Source organism: Cavia porcellus, unplaced genomic scaffold (genome assembly GCF_034190915.1).
Source record: "Cavia porcellus strain 051 isolate PalLab524CR breed Dunkin Hartley unplaced genomic scaffold, mCavPor4.1 scaffold_6, whole genome shotgun sequence".
Taxonomy (NCBI): domain Eukaryota; kingdom Metazoa; phylum Chordata; class Mammalia; order Rodentia; family Caviidae; genus Cavia; species Cavia porcellus.
The window spans coordinates 63,385,391-63,408,842 of NW_026947489.1; the positions used below are offsets into that span (position 1 = coordinate 63,385,391).

The 23,452-nt window shown below is 39.8% G+C and overlaps 2 protein-coding genes and 1 non-coding gene across 4 annotated transcripts in view; all 3 read left to right on the forward strand.

The window, feature by feature from the left end:
• The first annotated feature begins 940 nt into the window (after positions 1 to 940).
• On the forward strand, positions 941 to 1,077 carry LOC111756776 (small nucleolar RNA SNORA2/SNORA34 family). The gene has a single exon (XR_002791194.1). It is a non-coding gene; the product is annotated as a small nucleolar RNA SNORA2/SNORA34 family (small nucleolar RNA).
• A 4,067-nt stretch (positions 1,078 to 5,144) lies between these two features.
• Positions 5,145 to 11,197, forward strand: Smg8 (SMG8 nonsense mediated mRNA decay factor). Its single transcript, XM_003469542.5, has 4 exons — positions 5,145 to 6,942; positions 7,551 to 7,696; positions 8,052 to 8,921; positions 10,707 to 11,197. Exons 1-4 carry the CDS (start codon positions 5,190 to 5,192, stop codon positions 10,902 to 10,904), a joined length of 2,967 nt encoding a protein of 988 aa, XP_003469590.1. The 5' UTR covers positions 5,145 to 5,189; the 3' UTR covers positions 10,905 to 11,197.
• A 2,023-nt stretch (positions 11,198 to 13,220) lies between these two features.
• Gdpd1 (glycerophosphodiester phosphodiesterase domain containing 1) overlaps positions 13,221 to 23,452 on the forward strand; it is a 53,541-nt gene continuing 43,309 nt past the window's right edge. Inside the window, exon 1 of one of the 2 annotated variants that reach the window (XM_003469549.5) lies at positions 13,221 to 13,517. In XM_003469549.5, coding sequence (XP_003469597.2) covers positions 13,376 to 13,517 — 142 coding nt within the window. In that variant the 5' untranslated portion in view covers positions 13,221 to 13,375. Of the gene's footprint in view, positions 13,518 to 13,570; positions 13,685 to 23,452 lie in introns of those variants that run through there. The other variant, XM_063250867.1, reaches the window with a different exon arrangement.

Here is a 23,452-nt window from a genome sequence, read left to right on the forward strand (position 1 = left end):
TCACACTGAGCTACCTCCCCATCCATTATTTTCTATTTTTTACTTTTTATTTTGACACAGAATCTCACCGAGTTGTTAAATTGCCCAGGCAGAATGCAAACTTGTGATCCTCATACCTTAGCCTTCTAGAGTACTGGGGATATCGACCTGCAGCAACTCACTTGGCTATGTGGAAACCAATTGTTAACAAAGAATGTAAACAACCTAGGCACATTTGGTTGTATTTTTAATGAAATTTAAATTTATTTATTTTTAATTAAATTTTTAAATATATTTTAAAATATTTTTAAATAGGACCTTTGGTTTTTATAAAGTGGGCTACTAGGCCAGATGTGTTGGGGAGGTTGAGTAGGAGGATCCCTGAGAGTTTGAGGTCAGCCTGGGTTACAAAATGAGTTCAAGACCAACCTGAATTGCATAGTGACAAAAAAAAAAAAAAAAAAAAAGTTGGATAAGACACCTGGCTTTGATTTTTCCTTTCAATCTTTTTTTTTTAAACTAGAAGTGTAACATAGCCAGGCATTGTGGTACACATCTGTAATCCCAACACTGGGGAGGCTGAGGCAGAAGGATTGGCCTGAGTTTGAGGTCAACCTGGGTTACATAGTAACTTCAAGGCCAGCCTGACCTATATAGCAAGACTGTCTCAGGAAAACAAAAAACAGAAACCAAAACAAATCTCACATATAAAAAACATGTAAAACATAAATACATTAGCAAATCATAAAGCAAAGAGTCATATAAACATCAAGAGCTAGGTATATTAAGTATCCTCAGAAGTTCTGCCTTGCCTGTACACTTTAAGTCCTTTCCCTACTTAGTAACTACTGACTTGCTCGTTATAATAAATAGTTCCAGCTTATGACAGTCTATGTATAACCCTAAATGCCATGGTTTATTTTGTTTTAGAAATTTTTTTTTCTTATTAAGTTTATTGGTACTGGCCCTGAATCAAGGCTGGCAGCTTCCTGACGCTGTTGGTTTCAAACAGGAGCCTAAAGAGATGTCTTTCTATGGTCTGTTGGCCATTTCAGAACTTGGGCAGTGAAATGGTCAATTCATTAGAATGAAACAGCTTGAAGCAACCCCTCCCCGCTCTGTGAACGGCTGTGAACATGGCAGGCTCCAGTGGCCCAGGACAGGAACAACCCCATTTACTGGGACCTAGACCACCAGAAAACCAAGCAACCCCTGCCCGCCCGCCCCTCCTCCGACCAGTTTTGTTTTGTTGAACTTCAATATACATGAAAGTATGGACAGCTATTTTGAAGAGAATGAGAGACTCTAGGACAGCATTAGTGACTTCCCTATTGTCTAGTTTTAAAGACCTAAAACACCTTCCTCATTCAGTTCAGATCAGTTTTATACTATGTTGTTTTGTATGAATTCTCTGTATGCAAAGACATGGACAACTATTTGGAAGAAAACAAGAGACAAATATGATAGACAATGAAGATCTCAGGTCATCTAGCTTTGAAATTTATCTCTCTTATATTGCCTTCTTATGTTTTATTTTGTTCCGTTTTGTTGTGTTTAATTTACTCCCTTTAAAATAAAAACAAAAAAAATTTTTTTAAAGTTTATTGGTACATTTTAGGTACAAATAATGATCACATTCATTATAGGGAATTTGTACCTATACATGATATAACTTGAATTTTTTTTTTCCCATTCCCCTACTATACCTTTGACTTCTCTGCTTTTGAATTCTGTAGAAATAGCGTCATATGGTAAATACATTTTTTTGTTTCTGGTTTTTTCAGCATGCACTTTTAAAGACTCAACCATATTATTGTGTGATGCTATAGATTCTTGTTCTGTATGAAAATAGTTAATTCACTTATTGTTAATGAATGCTAGATTTATTTATAGTGTTTGGCTATTTTTGTTGTTGTTGTTGTTCAGACAGGGTCTCTCTATGTAGCCCAGCTGGCCTTGAATTCATTATGTAGCCCTGGTTGGCGTCAAATTTGTGGAGATCCTTCTGCCTCAGACTCCCAGTTACCGGGATTACAGGCATGTGCCACCACACCCAGTTTGAGTTTTTTTAAAAATTTTGTTTTGTTTTGAGACAGGATTTCACTGTGTAACCCAGGCTGGTTTCAAATTCCCTGTGGTTCTCCTGCTTTAGCCTCTGAAGTTCTGATTGCAAGTGCGTACCACCGCACCTGGTATTTTTGGCTACTGTGAACTATGCATAGCATGAATATTCTTAAACATGTAGAAGAGTTACCCTAATATCTATACTTGGGAGTAGAACTCCTATATTTTAAAGTGTTCGTATTTTTAACTTTTCTAGATACTACCAAGCTGGTTTCCCAAGTAGTTACACCACATCCTTTCACTTAACTAAAATCAGAGAATTCCTGATGATCCTACTTATTTCTTTCTCCTTTATTTTTTGGGGGAATGCTGAGAGTCAAACTCAGGACCTTGCATTTGTCAGGCAGGTGCTTGATCACTGAGCTATGTCCTCAACCCTTCTTATTTTCGTCAAGAGTGTTTTTTTTGTTGTTGTTGTTTTTTCTGTATTCCTGCTTTGGAAACCTAATGATGTGTGTGGTTAATATACTACTGGCAGTGCGTATATAGTATTTTTGCTGGGTTTACAAGTGAAAGAATTTTTAAAATGATCTTATATCAGCAAAATCACAACATAGCTAATAATCTACATGGTAAGAGTCACAGTATAATTTATTTGGATAAGTATGCAGAATTTTTCATTTTCAATGAGACAGGATTTGTTTATGTAGAAACAAAGGGAAAAATACAAAGCAAACAGACAAAAGTAATTTCAAAAAGTGCACTTAAAAGTCCCTTCTTTTGAAATTCTTGTTAGTAAATAAGAGTTGGTTGATAAGAATTTATAGGAGTCCAATATAACTTAGTAGAGTATATTAAGGTCACTATAGCTGGACATGGTGGCACATACCTGTTCTGACACTTGGGAGGCTGAGGCAGGAACATCATCATGAGTCTGAGGCTAGCCTGAGCTACATAGTGAACCCCTATTTCAAAAAAAGAAATTTAGAAAAAAGAAAGAAAGAAAAGAAACAAAATTAAAGAACTACATTTGTGAGACACTAGGTTCAATTGCCAGCACTACAAAACATAACAAAATACCCCAATAATAGCCTTCCTTTGAGGGTTAAGTGAGGTCACAGAGTAAGTAATCTGTTTTTGATTGTGTTATTGCCATTACTTGGCATTCCAAGTAAGAACTTTTTATATTTAAATTATCTAATCCAATTTCTACTGTAAAGCAAATAGCCTGGCATAGTGGAACATGCCTGTAACTCTAACTTTTTTTTTTAATATGAGGAATCGAACTCATGACCTCACACTTGCCAGGCAGGCACCATGCCATTGAGCTATATCCCCAACCCATCCAATTTCTCAGAGACTGATGAAGGAGGATCCTAAACTCAAAATGAGCCCTGACAATTCAGAAAGCTGTCTCAAAGAAAAAACAAAAACAAATAAAAACTAATGGAGTTGGGATGTAACATAGTCATAGAGCATCTCTAGGTTTGACCTCTGGTAGCACCAAATGAATAAAAAAAAATAAAGCCAAAAGTGTTTTTAAAAATGAATTTGGAGCTGGGAGTGATGGATCACCCCTGTAATCCCAGACTCAGGAGGCTGAGGCAGGAGGATCATTGCGAGTTTGAGACCAGCCTGGGTTACAAAGTGAGCTCAAGGCCAGCCTGAACTGTGTAGTGAGACCCTGTATCAAAAAGACAAAAAAACAAAACAAAAACAAAAAAACAACAACTGGGGATGTAACTTAATGTAAAGACCCTGGATTCAGTTCCTAGTAATGAGGGGAAAAAAGGATTTGGTCTTGGGATGTAACTCAGTGGTAGAGTGCTTTTCTAGACCCTGTGTTAAATCCCAAGCACTGCCAAAATAATAATTTAACAATTTCATACTTTCAATCAGCTAAATTAAATATTGGGCTAAAATGTTAAAGTTTAAAAAAACCTTTGAGACAGGTTATCCTCATATAGGTTAGGTGGCCTTTAATTTATAATCCTCATCTCTCAGTCTCTTGAGTGCTGGGATTAGAGGCATGTACTACTATAAGCTCAGTTTCTACAACTCAGAATTATTTTATTTAACATATTTTTGGATTTTTAAATTTATATATTTTTTGAGGCAGGGTCTCACTATGTAGTTCAGGCTGGTCTTGTTCTCAGCATAGCCCAGCCTGGCCTAGAACTCCCAGTGAGCCTTCTGCCTGAACTTCCTCAGTGCTGGGATGGCAGGTTTGCACCACCACACATGGCTATTTTAATATTATGTTTTGTGTGTATATGTGCTGGGGATCAAACCCAGGGCCTTGCACATGTTAGGCAAGCATTTTACCACTGAGCTACATCCTAACCCCAGAATTTTTAAATATTGAAGACTGAAAAGAAATCCATTGTGAAAAATTAGAAAATAGACATATCGAGTACAAGAGGATTCCACACAAAAACCTGTACCCAGATGTCTATTGTAGATTATCTGTACTTGCCAAAAACTTGGAGGCAATAAAGATGTTCTTCAAATGAATGGAGAAACTGTAATATATACATATTTATTTTCATCACTCAAAAGAAATGAGCTCTCAGATAATAAAAGACCCACAGTGGATAGCTTTTAGATGCATATTACCAAGTAACCCCCCTCCAAAAAAAAAGCTATGTGCTGAATGATTCCAAGGGTATGATATTCTGGAAAAGACAAAACTATGTAGACCATAAAATGATTAGTAGTTGCCAGGACCTTCGGGGTGAGAGGAGGGACAGATAAACAGGCAAAGCACAGACATCTGTGTGTGTGGGAGGGAGGTACTCTGAGCTACACCCTCAATCCTGCTTCATTTTTAAAGGCAGGGTCTTGCTAAATTTTCAAGCCTGTAATTGGCGATCTTCCTGTCTTAGCTTGCAGCGTATGTGGTAGGCGTGAACCATTACCTCCTGCTCTCTAATGGTCTTTTTCACATCTCAATCCTACATTCTCAAATTGAGGAAATTTAGGATTTGCAAAGCCCTTGGTCAGGAAACCACGCAAGGAATAGAGGGAGGCGGAACCAAAGTGAGAGAAAACCAGGAACTGAAGGGGCGGAGAGGGGATTTCGCAACTGAACAAGGGCCGGTTAGGTTTAGAGGGCGGACCGGAAAGACTTCAGAGAAGGCGCTACAATGGCGGGTCCTGTGAGCTTGCGAGAGCTTCTAATGAAAGCCTCAACTTGGATGGGCTCTGAAAGTCCCGGTGTGTCCCCTGCAGAAGGCGGAGGGACCGCAGGTGGCGCACTCGATCCTCCATGGCGAGAGGATGAGATTTGCGTGGTGGGGATTTTCGGCAAGACCGCCCTGCGCCTGAATTCCGAAAAGTTCTCCCTTGTTAACACGGTGTGCGACCGACAGATCTTTCCCCTCTTCTGTCACCAAGATCTGGAAGATCCAGAGCCTGGAACCAAGACCGAGTCTGGCGCTGTTGGTGAGACTGGTGGTGCCGGCGACCCAGGGGCTGCCTTCGGGGATCCAGTTCGGGGAGCTGGCGCGGAAGGAAACCGTACTGAGCCAGGTTCCCAGGACTTTAGCCTTCTGCAGGCCTATTACAATCAAGAAAGCAAAGTTCTTTATCTTCTTCTCACTTCCATTTGTGATAATTCACAGCTTTTGCGGGCTTGTCGGGCTCTTCAGAGCGGGGAAGCTGGAGGAGGCCTATCTTTACCTCATGCAGAAGCGCATGAGTTCTGGAAGCATCAGGAGAAGTTGCAGTGCCTCAGTCTCCTTTACCTTTTTTCCGTTTGTCATATCTTGCTCTTGGTTCATCCCACTTGTTCCTTTGACATCACTTATGATCGAGTATTCAGAGCTCTGGATGGACTGAGACAGAAAGTATTGCCCCTCCTCAAAACAGCCATTAAAGATTGTCCAGTTGGCAAAGACTGGAAGCTTAACTGCCGACCTTGCCCACCTAGACTCCTTTTCCTCTTTCAACTCAATGGAGCCCTTAAGGTGGATCCTCCTCGGAGCCAGGACACTGCTCATCCAGACAAACCCAAGAAACATTCTCCCAAAAGAAGACTGCAGCATGCCTTGGAGGATCAGATCTATAGAATTTTCCGTAAAAGTCGAGTCTTGACTAATCAGAGTATTAACTGCCTCTTTACTGTACCTGCCAACCAGGCTTTTGTGTACATAGTCCCTGGAAGTCAGGAGGAGGATCCAGTAGGCATGTTGCTGGACCAACTTAGGAGTCATTGTACCGTGAAGGATCCTGAGTCTTTGCTGGTACCTGCACCCCTTTCTGGGCCCAGGCGATACCAGGTGATGAGACAACACAGCCGACAACAGCTTTCCTTCCACATTGATAGCAGCAGTTCCAGTTCTTCAGGGCAGCTAGTGGATTTCACTCTTCGGGAATTCCTATGGCAGCATGTGGAACTGGTCCTAAGCAAGAAAGGTTTCGATGACAGTGTGGGCAGGAACCCACAACCTTCCCATTTTGAACTTCCCACTTATCAGAAGTGGATCTCAGCAGCTGCAAAACTGTATGAAGTGGCTATTGATGGGAAAGAGGAGGATGTGGGGTCCCCCACTGGAGAACTAACTTCTAAGATATTAAGCAGTATTAAAGTCTTAGAAGGGTTTTTGGATATTGACACAAAATTCTCAGAAAACCGGTGCCAAAAAGCTTTGCCCATGGCCCATAGTGCCTACCAGTCAAATTTGCCTCATAATTACACAATGACTGTCCATAAGAATCAGCTCGCCCAGGCTCTTCGAGTGTATAGTCAGCATGCTAGAGGTCCAGCTTTTCACAAATATGCTATGCAGTTACATGAGGACTGCTACAAATTTTGGAGCAACGGCCATCAGCTCTGTGAGGAGAGGAGTTTAACTGATCAACACTGTGTCCATAAATTTCACTCATTACCTAAATCAGGTAGCTAAAATTCTTTCAGCATTTTGAAATCAAAACTTGGAGAGGTGTTTTTATTCTTTTTAGATGGTCTGCTATGTATTGATATTTTTAAAAGTTCCCTACAGAAATTTAGGTGGATCAACTATGAAAGGAAACTTAGGTACATTTTTGGTGTAAAAAGAAAATATCAGCCATGACTATAGTTTATTATTTTCTTATATTTAAAGAATGGACCCTAGTAAGCTAGTAAATGATGATTATTAAGTAGTACAAAGTTTCAAAAATTTTACATCAAGATTTTTATCTTGAAGTATTTGTTGAATTAAAATGAATATAATAAAATCTGAACAGCAGAATCATAGCAGCAGGAGGAAATATTCACTTAGAAACTCAAATACTTAGATTATGATTGTGGATATAATTCAGTGGTAGAGCATTTGCAGAGCATACATGAAGCCCTGGGTTCCATCCCCAGTACTGAAAAACAAAACCTTTATATCAAAATGTTATTTCCATTTGTTTCTTCTGTTATATGTAGCCTGTATTTTTCTTATTTCCAGAGAACTGTTTGAAGAATTTTGACTCTGCATTGTGTTTCTGAAATTAATAATGACTGTTACATTTTCCAGGAGAAAAACCAGAGGCTGATAGAAATCCCCCTGTGCTCTATCACAACAGCCGAGCTCGATCCACTGGTGCCTGTAACTGTGGAAGGAAGCAAGCTCCTCGAGATGATCCCTTTGATATCAAGGCAGCTAACTATGACTTTTATCAGGTAGACCCAATTTTTTCTTCTTCCTGTGTTCTCTCTTCATTTACTAAATAGCATCTAAATAAAAATATGTATTTTGAGAAGGAAAATACTTAGAAAAGTAAATGCAACTGAACTGTGGTATATAAACAATGGCAGGTTATTTACATTTACTTGCTCAAACATTAATTATTGATCTTGCTCAGTAGGGTAAAGAGTGTTATTTTGAGACTCGGGATTTAACTCAGTGGCATAAGTGCCTGCCTGGCAAGCACAAGGTCATGAATTCAATCCCCAGTACCAAAAAAAAAAGTGTTATTTTGAATGAAAAGTTGATAGCATTTTGTTTTGTTTTGTTTTGCTCTTGCTTGCTTTTTAGCTGCTGGAAGAAAAATGTTGTGGAAAGTTGGATCATATCAATTTCCCAGTATTTGAACCAAGTACTCCAGATCCTGCTCCTGCCAAAAATGAATCCTCTCCTGCCCCTCCAGATTCAGATGCTGATAAACTTAAAGAAAAAGAGCCTCAAACCCAAGGAGAGAGCACAAGTCTGAGTTTAGCTCTGAGTTTAGGCCAATCTACTGATAGCTTAGGTACTTATCCAGCTGATCCACAAGCTGGAGGAGACAATGCAGAAGTTCATGGGCAAGAAGTAAAACCTGAGAAGAGACCAAACTTGGTTGATCGACAGGCATCCACAGTTGAGTATCTCCCAGGGATGCTACATTCCAATTGCCCAAAAGGTCTTCTACCCAAATTCTCCAGCTGGTCTTTGGTTAAACTAGGCCCAGCTAAGTCTTACAACTTCCATACAGGTTTAGACCAACAGGGCTTCATTCCAGGGACAAACTATCTTATGCCTTGGGACATCGTCATCAGGACTAGAGCTGAAGATGAAGGAGATTTAGACACAAATTCTTGGCCTGCTCCAAATAAAGCCATCCCTGGAAAGAGAAGTGCAGTAGTAATGGGAAGAGGAAGACGACGAGATGATATAGCTCGGGCTTTCGTGGGCTTTGAATATGAAGACTCTCGAGGTCGGAGATTCATGTGCTCAGGGCCTGACAAAGTAATGAAAGTGATGGGGAGTGGGCCAAAGGAGTCCGCTTTAAAAGCCCTGAACAGTGACATGCCCTTATACATTCTGTCATCATCTCAGGGCAGAGGGCTAAAACCGCATTATGCTCAACTTATGAGGCTTTTTGTTGTGGTTCCTGATGCTCCTTTGCAGATAATTCTAATGCCCCAGGTAAGAGAAAACCCTTCCCACCCCCAAAGAAAACTGGTGAGGTCTTTTTTGATTGTTTGTTTTGTTTGCTTGTTTTTTGAGACAGAGTCTCATTAGTGCAGTTCAGGCTGGCCTTGAACTCACTTTGTAGTCCAGGCTGGTCTCAAACTCACAGCAATCCTCCTGCCTCAGCCTCTCGGGATTATAGGCATGTGCCACTATGCTGGGTTTGATTTTTTTTGGTACCAGGGATCGAACTCACAACTTCATGCTTACCTAGCAAGCGCTTGAGCTGCTGAGCTAAATCTCTAGCCCCATATGTATTTTTTAAGTACAAGGTAATAATGAAACTGGTTTCTTTACTAAACTTTTTTTTTTTTTTTTTTGGTACCAAGGATAGAACTCATGACCTCTCACTTGCCAGGCAGGCACTTACACTGCTGAGCTAAATCCCTGGCTTTCCTAAACATTTTAAATTTAAATATCTTTTCTACTTAATACTATTCTATTAAAAGAGGAGTTGTTAAAAAGAGAGCCTGTTAAAAGGGTGACAGAGTAACTCATACTTATAGTCCTTAGCTACTAGAGAGCCTGAGCCAAGAGAATCACTTGAGCCCAGAAAGTTGGGGCTAACCTGGTAGCATAAGTGAGAGCCCATTTATTAAATATCTTTTCTTTTTTTGAGACCCTATTTTTCAGAAATTGTATTTTATTTTACCATTCTAATGGTAGCTAGAAAATTGTGAATGTTTTAGTCATTTCACACAGTTTACATCATCTGTTTCAAAAACAGAACTTGAATTTTAAAAGGCTGTAGAAAAACACCAGGCATGGTGGCACACCCTTATAATCTTAGCACTCAGGAGGCTGAGGCAGGAGAATCTCTGTAAATTGGAGAATAGGCTGGACGGCTACATAGTGAGTTCAAGGTTAGCCTGAACTACATGGTGAAACCCTCAAAAAAATCCCCCCCAAAAAATAAAAATAAAATTGAGACTAAATGTAGTGTGCCAATATTTGCTTAATTTTTTTTTTTTTTTTTTTTTTTTTTTGGTCTTTTTGAGACAGGGTGTTGCTATAAAGTTCAGGCTGGCCTTGAGCTCACTTTAGAAACCAGGCTGGCCTCGAACTAGTAAGGATGCTCCTGCTTCAGCCTCTGAATGCTGGGATTATAGGCATGTGCCACCAATGCCCAGCTTCTTTTTTGTTGTTGTTATTTGTTGTTGTTTCATGGGGATTGAACTCAGGGCCTTCACTATGAGTTACATATCACTTTTTTTTTTACCCTTGTTTTATTTTTGGACAGGGTGTTAAGTCTCAAGTTGCCCTGGCTGGGTGATTGTCCTACACACACTCCCTTTTTTTTTTTTTTTTTTGGTCTTGGAGACAGAACCCAGGGCTTTGTACGTGCTAAATATGTTCTCTACTCCTGAGCCTACCGCTCTGTCCCTTCTTGCCCCCTCTCCCCTGTGATAATTGGGAGTTGAACCCAAGTCTTCCTGCAGGCTAGGCAAGCACTCTACCAGTGCGCTACATCCTCATCCCTTTCTTAAAATTTTGTTTTGAAACAAGGTCTCTCGCTAAGTTGCCCTAGCTGGCTCATAATTACAGTCCTCCTGTCTCAGCCTCTTGAATTGAACTCATGATCTTGCACTTGCCAGACAGATGCTTACACCACTGAGCTAAATTCCTGGCCATCTGCTTAATCTTACATGCTCTTTGAAACTGTTATTTGTTTAGGTACTCATCTTTCAGGTATTTCTTATTGAGAAATATGAAAATAATTATGTTTTTTCTATTTTTTAGGTTCAGCCAGGCCCACCACCATGTCCAGTATTTTACCCAGAAAAACAAGAAATCACTCTTCCACCTGATGGCCTTTGGGTTTTGAGATTTCCTTATGCATATGTGACTGAGAGAGGACCTTGTTTCCCTCCTAAGGAAAATGTGCAGCTAATGAGCTATAAAGTGCTCCGTGGAGTTCTTAAAGCAGTGACACAATAAGAGTTCTCTAAGCAGTTGAATCCTAAACATGAGCTACTTTTTGCTCTTGGTGTGTATGTGACGTTTTTTTTTGGTGTGTGTATATTGTTTGGGGTTTCCCAACCCCAAAATGTGTTTCAGTTATAGGAGTTCAGTATTTGAGCAATAATTGTTTCACTGTTTTATTATATTGTTGATATTTATTGTAAGTGGGATAAAACTTCATAATTGGTTCTAGAAAATGTGTGGTTGATACCTCTGTTTCCTATTGTTTTTGTTTTACTGTCCATAATAAAAACATGTTTCTATCACAATTGAATGTTGTATAGCCATGTTGAGCAAAACTTTTTTTTCTTCTAAAATGTTTTAGTCAGGATTTTCCTGCTCCTAAAATTATTGTCACAATAAGGTGATCCATTAGATTATATGGTAAATGGCAAAAACAAAACAAAAAAAAAACAACTATGTATCTTTGGTTCACAATTCTGGCACTTTAGTTCTTGTTTTGTCTTAATGATTTCATTCTTGAATGGATGAGGTCTTCTTGTTTGTGTTTGTTTTATTTCTTTTTCTCTCTCTCTCTCTTTTTTTTTTTTTTCCCATACTGGGACTGGAACTCAGGGCCTCATGTATGCTAGGCAAGCTCTTTAACACTGAGGTACACCTGTTCACCCAGATAGTATGTTGGATAACAATTGTTACCTAAACTGAAAATTTTAAAGCCAAGATATTAATGTAGATACTACTTGTAAAATTCCTGTACTGGCTAGGTATGGCGCCTCAACCTGTAATCTCAGCTGAGATGAGGATCACTGCAGGTTCAAGCCTATCCTGGACTACATTGAGTTCAAGGTCAATCTGAACTACATAGCAAGTCCTTATCTCAAAAAAAAAAAAAAATCCTATACCATAAAATAATTTGCTAAGTGGTACAAGTCTTACCAATCTACGGTCACTTTTATTCGCATAAATACTATGACAAAACCATTGGTTATATGTCATTTAGATAAAGTACAAAATAAGATACCAAAATGGTTTATATTTTTCTAGACACTGATTTCGAATTTCTGGAGCACTAGTCTGGAGAGTTTAGTCTTAAGTATGATCTTGACACATCTGGCTACTTTTAAAGCTTTTTTCTCCCATTGAAAAATATACAGGGAAGCAATTTGGAGACATGGTTCAGTAGTAGAACACTTACCCAGTCTTCATACCACCAATAAAACAAAACCACTGGGAAGCTGCAAATAGTGGCTCATGCCTGTGATCTCAGATATTCTAGAGGCTGAGGCAGCAGAACTACAAGCTGAAGACCAGCCTGGACAACACAGTGAGACTATCTCAAAAAGGAATTGGTGATAGGGCTCAGCACTCCCTGTGTTCAGTCCTTAGTTCCAACAAACAAAAATGAAAAATGATGTGACCAAGTCCTAGCTAGCACCTAGATTGAGGGGGAGGATCGTTAGACCTCAGGAATTTTAAACCAGCCTGAGCAAACTAGTCAATCCCAGTCCTTAAAAATATACATATGATTTGTCTCCCTGCTTTTTCAATTATTTTGCATTGAAATGTGACTCAATGTCTTGGCAGTTAATAAAGTGTGGGAGGAAAAGGAGTCTAGTGGGACTTTCTTTTAATTTAGTGGCCAGTTTTTCTAAGAAGTGATATCTTACAACCTCATTTATGTATTTTATTTATTTTTGGTGATGGATCTTGAGTGCAGGACCTTCCACATGCTAAGCACACGCTTTACCACTGGGCTACACGGTTTTGTATTTTTTGTTTGTTCCTTTTTTGAGACAGGGTCTTGCTCTGTAATTCAGTCTGAACCTCAAGTCACTGTGTAGCCAAAACTGGCCACCAACTCATAGCAATCCTCCTGCCTCAGCCTCCCGAATGCTGAGAATGCAGTTGCACACCACTACACTCAGTTCCTTTGTTTATTGTTAATTAATTAACATTTACTTTTTGAGGTAGGCTCTCGCTATATAGTGCAGCCTAGCCTTGATTTCGCTAGGTAGCCCAGGGTGGCCTCTAACTCACAGCGATCCTCCTAAAGTCTCCCAAGTGCTGGGATTATAGACATTTGCCACCAGGTCCGGGGGCTTTTTAAAATGGATTTGAAAATTAACAAATACTTGAATGGCTATTGTATACAGAGCATCAAAAACTATTCTTCGCATTTCCTAGAGTTCCTGAATTCTTTTCTTTCCAGTGTGACAGTTTTCAAAGCAATTCTTGACTAGTCTTAAGATAGGATTTTTGCAGCCTCCCAGCTGAGTGTCGCAGTGCGCCTGCGTGCTGCAGCCCCTTTGTTGCCCCGGCACTAGGTTCGCGTTGCGCCTGCGCAATGGGCAGGCACGAACAAGTGTGCTGAACCCTTGGTGCCGGCTGGGGGCGAGCGGACCTAGAGCAGCCGCCGGAGCCGTTGGACCGTCGCAGCGGGGTTTCAGAGGCCCAGGAGGTGGGAGACTTCCCACTAGGTGTCTGAGATGTCGTCCACCGCAGCCTTTTGCCTTCTCTCTACCCTGGGAGGGTACTTGGTGACCTCATTCTTGTTGCTTAAATACCCGACCTTGCTGCACCAGAAAAAGAAGCAGCGATTCCTCAGTAAACACATCTCTCACCGCGGAGGTGAGGTGGGGGTTTCCTCAGACCTGAGGGCTGACGGGGGGAGGGCTGTGTTTGTGAGGAGAGCTGAGGGGCCTCTGGGATTCTGCAGAAGGCGACCGGATGGAAATGACGTGAGAGTTTGAGGAAGAATGGGCTTGTGTGGCTGTAAGACTCCCTCGGAGGAGAAGGTGCTGGAAGGGGAGAAGAGGGGAGGTCGGGAGGAAGGGGTCTGCGGTCGGGGCTCTGGCGTGTCTGGCGACCCGCGGTGTCCCGGCTTCTATGAGGGGAAGAGCTTAGGATGCGAATGAAGGGCAGACCGGGCGCTTCTCTGCGGGTGGAAGGAGGAACGCAAGATCCCTTCCTGGCAGCCGGGCACCAAGCGGGAGCGCCCCGCAGAGCCTGGGGTACGCCGGGGGCGGGAGCCGACTGCTCTGAGCGAGCCGGTGGCGGGGCGGCTGGGGGAGACCGGGAAAGAGCGGAGCTGAGCTCAATCTGCGCGTACCTGGAGAAGCTGAGGCCCTGGTGTCTGCGTTGCGCGGGGACCAGTCCCACCCTCAAGCTCTACAGCAGAGCCTTCGTAATTGAGAAGAGAGAGAAACCGAGTCCCCGAGCCCGAGGCGTTTCCCAAGGTCACACAATTAAGAATTTGGGACGAACTGGAACGTGGAACTGGACAGAGTTCCTGCACCTGTTTTATGTGTTTGTTGCGGTTTTTTTTTTTTTTTTTTTAGCATCTCCTAAAAATAACACGTGGATTTCCAAAAGAAAATGATTTAGTTTACGGCAGGAAAGTATTTTTTAAATAAAACAAACTTTTTATGCTAGGCGTGGCAGCGTGCACTTGTGATCCCAGCACTTAGGAAGGCTAAGACTAGAGGGTTGCTGTGAGTTCGAGGTCAGGCTGGGCTACACAGAGAGCCTTGTGTCAAAAAATTTGTAAAAGTACCTAACTATAAAGATGCTAGGTGGTCCACCCTCAGATTTCCAAAATAGCAGGTCAAATCTTTGTCCCTTCATTCTGATGTTACAGTGTGACTTTATTATATTTCAAGTGTAATATATAAAATTTTGTGAAATTGGATTGTTTCAATCACCTTTAACTTTTCTACAGGGATGAATGTAACACCAATTTAAATTTGCTTGAAAATTTAGTCTAATGGTAAGTTGCAGTAATTCACAGTGTGAAATTTGAGTTAGTGTCATAGCCCCTATTATGAAAAGTATTGGGCAGGAAGAAGTTTTAAATGTCACCGAAATGTGTTATTCTCCTATATAACTTTGTGTTAAGCACAGTTCTAATGAATGATTTCAATAGTTATCCTAGTCTCACCTCAAAAAGCAGTAAAAGTTTAAAGACTTAATAGTTAAATGTCATGTTATTGATGCTAATTTGACTTACTTGGTCTATTTTATCTGTGATACTTATCTGTGGAATTTAACACAAGGCCTTCCTACTGAGATACATCCTCAGCCCCTTTTTTGGGAGGAGGAGGCGGGATGTCTTTCTGCATTCCCAGTGTAGACTCAAACTTGTGATCCTCTTGCCTCAGCCTTCCAGACTGCTAGGATTACAGGGTTGTGCCAGTTCATCCTGTTTTATCTGTATTTCAGTAGAGATATGGTGTGAGATATGTGGATGTTTAACTACTAACCATAGGATGACTAACTACTAACCTTTGGAACCAGGGACCAGCTTTTAGTGTTTAAATTGTCATTGGTGCATGTTTCAGTGATAATACACAGTGCCATCATGTTTACTGATTTACAAAAAAGTGTGCTTATGAAAAACTCCAAATAAAAACGAGAAACAAAAAAACTAGATCTTTTTAAAAACTTTCTAAACTGCCCTTATGAATTACCCAAATATTATCTTAAAAAAAATAATCTCTGAAATTTTGTGACACTCTGCAAGTGGAAAAAAAGACAATAGTACGTAGAGATTTAAAATGTGTGCTAGAATCAAATTCAGGAACATGAGATCTCAAGTCTTCATCTACTGTTAGAAATACTTCCAATATATTTTCTCCCTAGATATTAAGTCATTTCAGTATTATTACATAGAACTCATTATATGGAAATTTTTATTATTTGTAAATATGTCATCAGTATTTGTATAGCCGGTAATGCAGAAGCCTTTTGTAGGAATCTTCTTAAATATGTGCAGGCTTAAAATCTGTTTTACCTGTCTGATATTTCTGTAAAAACTAATAAATTCAGGCATATGCCTATAATCTCAGCACTCTGGCAGCTGGGGTGGGAAGGCAGGAGGCCTCTGTGAGTTCAAGGCCAGCCTGGGCTATGTAACGGAGGTCAAGTCTAGTCTGAACTACAAACTTGAGTCCCTTTCTAAAAAAAAAAAAAAAGACAAAAAAGAACTACAGTAAGTCTTTTTTTTTTTTTTTTTGGTACTAGGGATCAGGCAGGTGCTTATGCCACTGAGCTAAATTTCTGGCCCAAGTAAGTCTTCTTATGTTAGTGCTTAATATATTCTTAAAAAAAAAAAAAAAAGAATCATTTTTATTTATTTATTTTTGGTACTAGGGATCAAATGTAGAATCTCGTGCAAGGCAGATACTCTGCCACTGAGCTAACTCTTTGGCCCCCTTTTTTGAGACAGGATATGAGTTTGTTTTGTGATGCTTTCTCATTTTTTGTGCTTTTTGAGACATAGTCTCCCTATGTAGCTTAGACTGTCTTTGAAGTCTTCGTAGTTCAGGCTGCCCTCAAAATCTGTTAATTCGCTGGGTGTGGTGGCTCATGCCTGTAATTCCAGCATTTGGGAGGCTGAGGCAGGAGGATCGTTGCGAGTTCGAGACCAGCCTAGGCTACAAAGTGAGCTCAAGGCCAGCCTGAACTGCACAGTGAGACCCTGTCTCAAAAAGACCAAAAAAAAAAAAAAAAAAAAAACAAAGAAAGAAAAAAAAAATCTGTTAATTCTTTTGCCTCAGCCTCCTTAGTGTTGGGATTACAGGCATGCGCTACCATGCCTGGCTTAATACACTCCTAGTGAGTACCCACGTCACAGTGATATAGCAGATACTTACTTAAAAATGCTTGTAATTCAAGATACTAAGTATGTGCAAATAAGACATAAGTAAGTAGGTGACTCAAGTTACTTGACTGGTTGTAGTTTTTGTCTTGAATACTAATATCAGCATTTACTCTAGACTTCGTTTAGATTGCTCACATTTGTGCTTATCCTATTGCTCTAACTGCAATAATTTGATATTTAGTCTGCCCTTTAAAGTTGTATTTTCCTATATCTGGACTTATACTGTATATACTGAGATAGGATAGCAGGGAAATAATTGAACTTAACCGAATCTGTTTCTGTGGGCCAGTTAGGTCAATCAACAGGCTTTTTAGAAGATAATCTGTTTTTTAGGGTTCAGTGACCGAAGAACAAAAGAGTATCATCAACTGATGAAATCCTTTCCTTTACGCCTTTTAATCTTGGTCTGAAGCCAGGAAACTCACAATCTGGTCATCCTGCCACAGATTGCTTTAGCAGGCGGTGAACCAAACTTCAGTTGATCGTGCAAGAAGAAAATGAGACATGAGTTTGGAAGTTGCATTCTGCAGTTCAGTGGAAGCCTGTTTTCTGCCTTACAGAACTGGTTCTCTTCAGTTCTTGTCCCTTCATTCTTAGTATCTGGGCACTGTTTCTAGTGTATCTAGGAGAGCTTCTTCCCAGCTAGCTTGTTCATGTCAACTGATGACAACATAGTAATTTGACCTTTATTTAATAATACTATACTGTTTAATAAAGCAAATAGTAGACTGATATGTTATTTTCAGTGATGGCCATACATATAAAATATAGATTGGTAGGGGCTGGGGATTTAGCTCAGCGGCATAAGCGCCTGCCTTGCAAGTGCAGTCATGAGTTCGATCCCTGGTATTGACAAAAAAAAAGATATAGATAGGTAGATAGATACAGATATGTATATGTATATATATCTTACCAGGCATGGTTATGCACATCTGTAATCCCAACACTAGGAGGCTGAGGCAGGAGGATCACCTGGAGTTTGAAACCAGCCTAGGGCATATAAGCAAGTTTAAAGCCAACCTGCACTACATGGCAAGGCTCTGTCTCAAAAAAAAAAAAAAAAAAAAAAAAAAAAAATATATATATATATATATATATTTGTGTATATATACATATCTATATCTGTGTCTCTCTATATAATCTTTTTTGTGTGTGTAGTACTAAAGATTGAAGCTAGAGTCTTGCACATGCTAGGCAAGTGCTATTCCACTAGGTTGTACTCCATTCTCTGCCTCCCTTTCTCTGTGTCTCTCTCTCTCTCGCTCCTTGATCAGTTGTCCATGTTGGCCTCAAACTTGTAATCCTCTCACATCAGCCTCTTGAATAACTGGGATTACAGGCTTATGCCACCATGCCCAGTCATAAAAATATTTTTTTTAAGAGATCTTACTGTGTAGCCCAAACTAGCATTAAATTCTTGATTTTTCTGCCTTAGCCTCCTGTGTACTGTATTATAGGCCCTGAGTCACCACCTCCAGCTCTTGTCATTGGTTTTATAAACATCACCTAAGCCCATATGTATATTATGAATACAAGGATGTTAATGATAGTGGTGATTGGAGCATAACTGTTAAGACAACTCTGTAATTTTTTTTTTTTTTTTTGGTACTGGGGATCAAACTCACAACCTCACGCTTCCCAGGCAGGTGTTTATGCCACTGAGCTAAATCCCTGGCCCTACACCTGTAACATTTATTGTACTTTTATTGGTATATACTATGTTCGAGAGTTAAAAAGAAACTGCACAGATTATTCTTGCTATCACACCATTTAAGTCTAGTTAAGGAAACAAAATAGAATGCTTTCTTATCCTCTCAGAGATTAACCAATTGCAAAGTAATTATGAAGCACAGCATAAGGGAGAAAAGTTAATATAAGAGTGAAAAATTGGGAAGTATGTAGTGAAGCATTGAATAAATTGGGAATTTTCAGATAATATTTTATCAAAAAAATTACCAGTGTGTTGGTACCAGTGACACTAGCACTGGTAAAGAAGGAATGAAGAGGATACAAACAGAAGAATAATGAACAGATTATACTAGGATAGCATGTAAATCTGTATTAGGTACTAATTATCTTCCACATTTCATACTAATTAAAAATTAAAATCTAGGGGCCAGGGTTTAGCTCAGCGGCGTAAGTGCCAGGTTGGCAAACGCAAGGTCGTGAGTTTGATCTCTGACACCAAAAAAGAAACAAAAAAAAAAAAAATTTAAAATCTAGCTGGAAGTGGTGATAAATGCATATAATCCAAGCTATTCAGGAAGCTGAAGCAGAAGAATCTCAAATTTGAGGCCAGTCTGGACTGGAGATTTAGTTCAGTGGCATAAGCGCCTGAACGAAAAAGACAAAAAAAAAAAAAAAATTGAGGCCAGTTTGAGCAGTTTGGCCAGTAAACTATTACAAGCTGGGCAAGGTGGGGCATCTTGTAATTCCAGCATGGGAGCTGAGGCAGGAGGATCACTGAGAGTGCAAGGTAGCACATAGTTCAAGGCCAGCCTAAACTACATGAGGGGACATTGCCTCAAAACAAAACTCCCAAAATAAATAAATAACATTTAAAAAGGGTTGGGGAGCAGATGTGGTGGCTTACACCTCCCATAACTCAGGAGGCTGATGCAGGAGGATTGTTGCAAGTTCGAGTCTTGCCTGCGTTACAAAGTGAGCTCAAGCCCAGCTTGAGTTGCATAGTGAGACTCTTAAACAAAAAAAAAGGAAAGAAAGAAAATACGGGGGTTGTAGCTCAGTGGAAGAGTGCGTGGCTGTCATGTGTTGAGGTGCTAGGTTCGATTGCCAATACTACCAGAAAAAAAAGCTAAAATTTCATTTGCATATAGAATGGTTATTTGCACATCCAGGAATTATATAAGCTATTTATTAGGAAAAACAAAAAATTAATGACAAGCTGGCTTCTGTGAGTGAAATCTTTTCACAAGAGAAGCACTACCAATAAATTATTCCTTGGGGAAGAGTTCTTAATTAGTCCGTTAGTTACTCTCCAGACTTTCACCATATGAGTCTCAGTAATTTATGAGTATTATCATTGTGGAATTTATCCTCTAGCTTTATAAACAAATAGAAGGAAATAATGATAAGGACCAATGTGAGTAATTTTCCTGTAAATAGTCGTAGGAACCAGCATTTATTGACTTGTAAAGGTGAAGTAAAGGGAATTTTATGTGAATGGCAGCGTAAAAACAGCAGCACAGTTAGTGATTAAAAGGATGAGCTCTGAAATCATACTACAGGGCTTGACTCCTGGTCCTCCTTTTAGCTGTGACCTCAGCCAATTTTATTTCTGGAAATATTTAATACATTTAGGACAGTTGTATTTTTAATGAAATATATAATGTGGATAAGCATAGTATCTAACTTCTGTTAATTAATTACTAATATCTTGATCACCTTTTTTTTTTTTTTTTTGCCTTTCTTGAGATAGAGTCTGCTATGTAGTTCAAGTTGGCTTAAACTCACCTTGTAGGCCAGCCTTGAACTCACAGTGATCCTTCTGCCTCAGCCTCCCAAGTGCTGAGACATGCACCATCACACCTGGCTTGATTACCTTTTCAATTTTTTTTTTACCTTTTCAATTTTTTTTTTACCTTTTCAGAATTTTAGTAATGACTCTTACAGTGGTAGCAAGACATGTTGCCCAAGAGTAATGGAAAAGTTGACTTCCAACCAGGCATGGTGGCACATGCTTGTAATCCCAACTTTCTGGAGGTTGAGGCAAGAGGAGTTCTGAGAGTTTGAGGTCAGCCTGGACTACATAGTAAGTTCAAGACAAGCCTGGACTACATAGTGAGCTCCTACTTCAAAAAAAGCAAACAAAGGTGCTGGGGATTTAGCTCAGCGGCATAAAGCAAGCCTTGCAAGCAAGCAGTCGTGAGTTTGATCCCCGGTACTGATAAAAAAGAAAAAGACAAAAAAAAAAGCAAACAAAAAATACAAATTTTATTAAATTTTACATGTTTTTGAGAAAAGTTCTTGCTAGATAGTCTATAGACTATAGAAATCTAGGCTGGTATGGAACTTGTGATTGTCCTGCCTTGGCCATCTGAGTGTTGGAACTACAGGCATGTGCCACTATGCTCAACAATAAATTTGTGCACCAGTAGGCCCAGCTAACAGTTGTGATTTTTTAAAAAATACCGTATAATGAACCAAATGGCACATGCCTGTAAATCTAGCTACTCTTGAGGCTCTCGGGGATTGCAAATCTGAGGTCAGTCTGGGCAATTCAGTGAGACCCTGCCTCAAAATAAAAGCTAGAAAAACAGCTGGAGTATAACTCGGTGCTCTCAAGGTTTAGTTCCCGGTACTGGGGGAAAAAAATAACAAATCACATAACAAAATGTGTCAACATTTAACAGATCAGCATAATTTGGTGACTCAGTATTGTCCAGATGACCAACAAACAACGTCATAAAGCCATTTATGTGAAAGATCCATTTGAAGTTAAAGATGGATGAGTGGGATGTCATGTAAACAAGTAGGAAGAAGTCATCAATAGGGATTCAGATTCTACCTTGCTACCAACTTTTAAGAAACTAGCATTCATTGCTGGGTGTGGTGGTACACTGCTGTAATCCCAGCCACCTGTTAGGCTGAGGTAGGGGGATTGCAAATTCAAGCCCAGCCTGAGCAATTTAGCATCACCCTGTCACTAAATAAAATGCCCTGGAGATTTAGGTCAGTGCTTCTTGGGTTCAACCCCTAGCGCCACAAAAAGAAAAAAAAAAAAAAAGGAAGGATCTACCAGTTGTTGAATCTTGAGGTAGTGTTTTTTGTTTGGTTTATGATTTCCTTTTTTGTGCTATTGAGGATTGAACCCAAGGCCTTGCTCACTGAGCCACACCTCCTGTCTCGTGATATAGTATGGCGAAAGTCTTTCTTTTCCAACTGCTTATCTGTGTGGAGGTAGAAGAGACTCTGCCTGCTTCTTTTTAAGCCAGACATTAAACAGGTTTGCAAAAATGTAAAACAATGTCACCATTTCATTAAGGTTTTTTTTGTTTTTTAATAGTACTGGAGGTCAAACTCATGACCTCATGCTTGCCAGGCAGGTGCTTGTGCCACTGAGCTATATCCCCAGCCCTGAGTTTTTGTTTGTTTTAGGAAACAGGTTTTTTTTCCCCATAAAAATGTCATCTTAGCATGTAGTGAGTTTATTGTTTTTTTTTTCAATAATGAAATGAAATTCAGATTTCTAGGGCCTAATTTCTAATACATAATTGCTAGTGGGTATAATTCACATGATCAAAAGCACTTTGGAACACTCAGTAATTTTTTGGTAAAATGGAGTCCAGAGACCTAAAATGATCTGGCTCAAAGCATTAATTTTAAATACATACCTGCTGCAGTGGACATAGCTATAATTCCAGCACTCAGGAGGCTGAGACAGGAGGATCTTTGTGAGTTTGAGACCAGCCTGGGTTACATAGTGAGACCCTGTCTCAACAGAACAAAATTGAACTAAACTAACTATATAGTAAGAGTCATTGGAATAAAGAATGGATTTCAAATTAAAAAAAAATTGGGAGACGATGATGAGAATGTTTCAGAGAGATGGCACTGTATTGAATCCTATTTTTTTTTTTTTCTGAGACAGGGTCTCATTACATAGCATGGGCTGGCCTTGAACTCACTAGGTAGCCCAAGCTGACCTAAAACATAGCTGTAGCAGTTCTCCTCCCTCAGCTTCCCAAGTGCTGAGATTCCAGGCATGTGCCGCCGTGCTTAGCTGACCCCTAGTTTTTTGAGACAGGGGCTCACTGTGTTGGCCAGGATAGCCCCATACTCCTGGGTTTAGGTGGTCCTCCTATGGTCTCTCTATTTAAAAAATAACACATATTCCTTGTAGAAGGTTTATAAGGTATAAGAGAATGCATATTAGAATAGAAATATCATCTGTATTCTAACCATCTGGAGATAAGCACTACTAATTTGATTTGTTAGGTTAAACTTCTGTTTGATAGGGGGAAAGTTAAGAAATTGAAAAGACACTGAAAGCCAGGCAGGCTGGCACACTCTTGTAATCCCAGCACTGGGGAGACTGAGGCAAGAGGATCACTGCAAGTTCAAGACCAGCCTGGGCTGCAAGTAAGTCCAAGGCCAGCCTGAGCTGCATAGTGAGACCCTGTCTCAAAAAGACAAAATAAAATAATTGACTTTGATCAGCAGCTGACCATAGTGATTGCCAGTCTCTGCCAGTGTGAGGTTACCCTTACTCTCTTTATAATTATTATTTTTGAATGGAACATTTTGAAACTACATAAATATCCCATTTGGTATCAGATTTTCAATTCATTTTATTAAAAAAAATTCAGAATGTTCTATTTTATCCTGTGGTTTAAAATTTGCCACTGTCATTATTTTGATACTGGCACTATCCCAGATTTTAATCTGTGAAGGGACCTTCATTTCATGCTGACTTCTGTGTCCTTTTAACTTCCTTGCACTTTGTTCTTTTTTTTTTTTTGGTATCAGGGTTCGAACTCATGACCTCGAGCTTGCCAGGCAGGTGCTTAAGCCACTGAGCTAAATTCCCAGCCCCTCTTCCTTGCATTTTGACACAAGTAGTAGTTTAACTTAATTTACTAATAACCACATTAGTGCTTTTGTCTTTATGGTAATATTCTAGAGTACACACACACACAGTCTTTTTTTTTTTTAAGTTAGGGTTTCACTATGCAGTTCTAGACTGAACTCACTCTGTAGCCTAGCCTGGTCTCGAATTCACAGTGATCCTTCTGTCTCAGCTGCCCAAGTACTGGAATTATAGGTGTGAGCCACTATACCGAGTTTTGCTCTGGAATATTGGTTATCTGAATATAACATTTTCGTAGTTTTTGAATACAACACCAGTTAACCTCATCTAACCAAGGATATCTAACCTCAGAAG

Bases quoted from the DNA above. Each gene is read 5' to 3' on its own strand.
- Smg8 (XM_003469542.5), top strand. From the start codon at position 5,190: ATGGCGGGTCCTGTGAGCTTGCGAGAGCTTCTAATGAAAGCCTCAACT. The intron at 6,943-7,550 runs GTAGCTAAAATT...TACATTTTCCAG, and splicing joins TCACTCATTACCTAAATCAG to GAGAAAAACCAGAGGCTGAT. The intron at 8,922-10,706 runs GTAAGAGAAAAC...TCTATTTTTTAG, and splicing joins AGATAATTCTAATGCCCCAG to GTTCAGCCAGGCCCACCACC.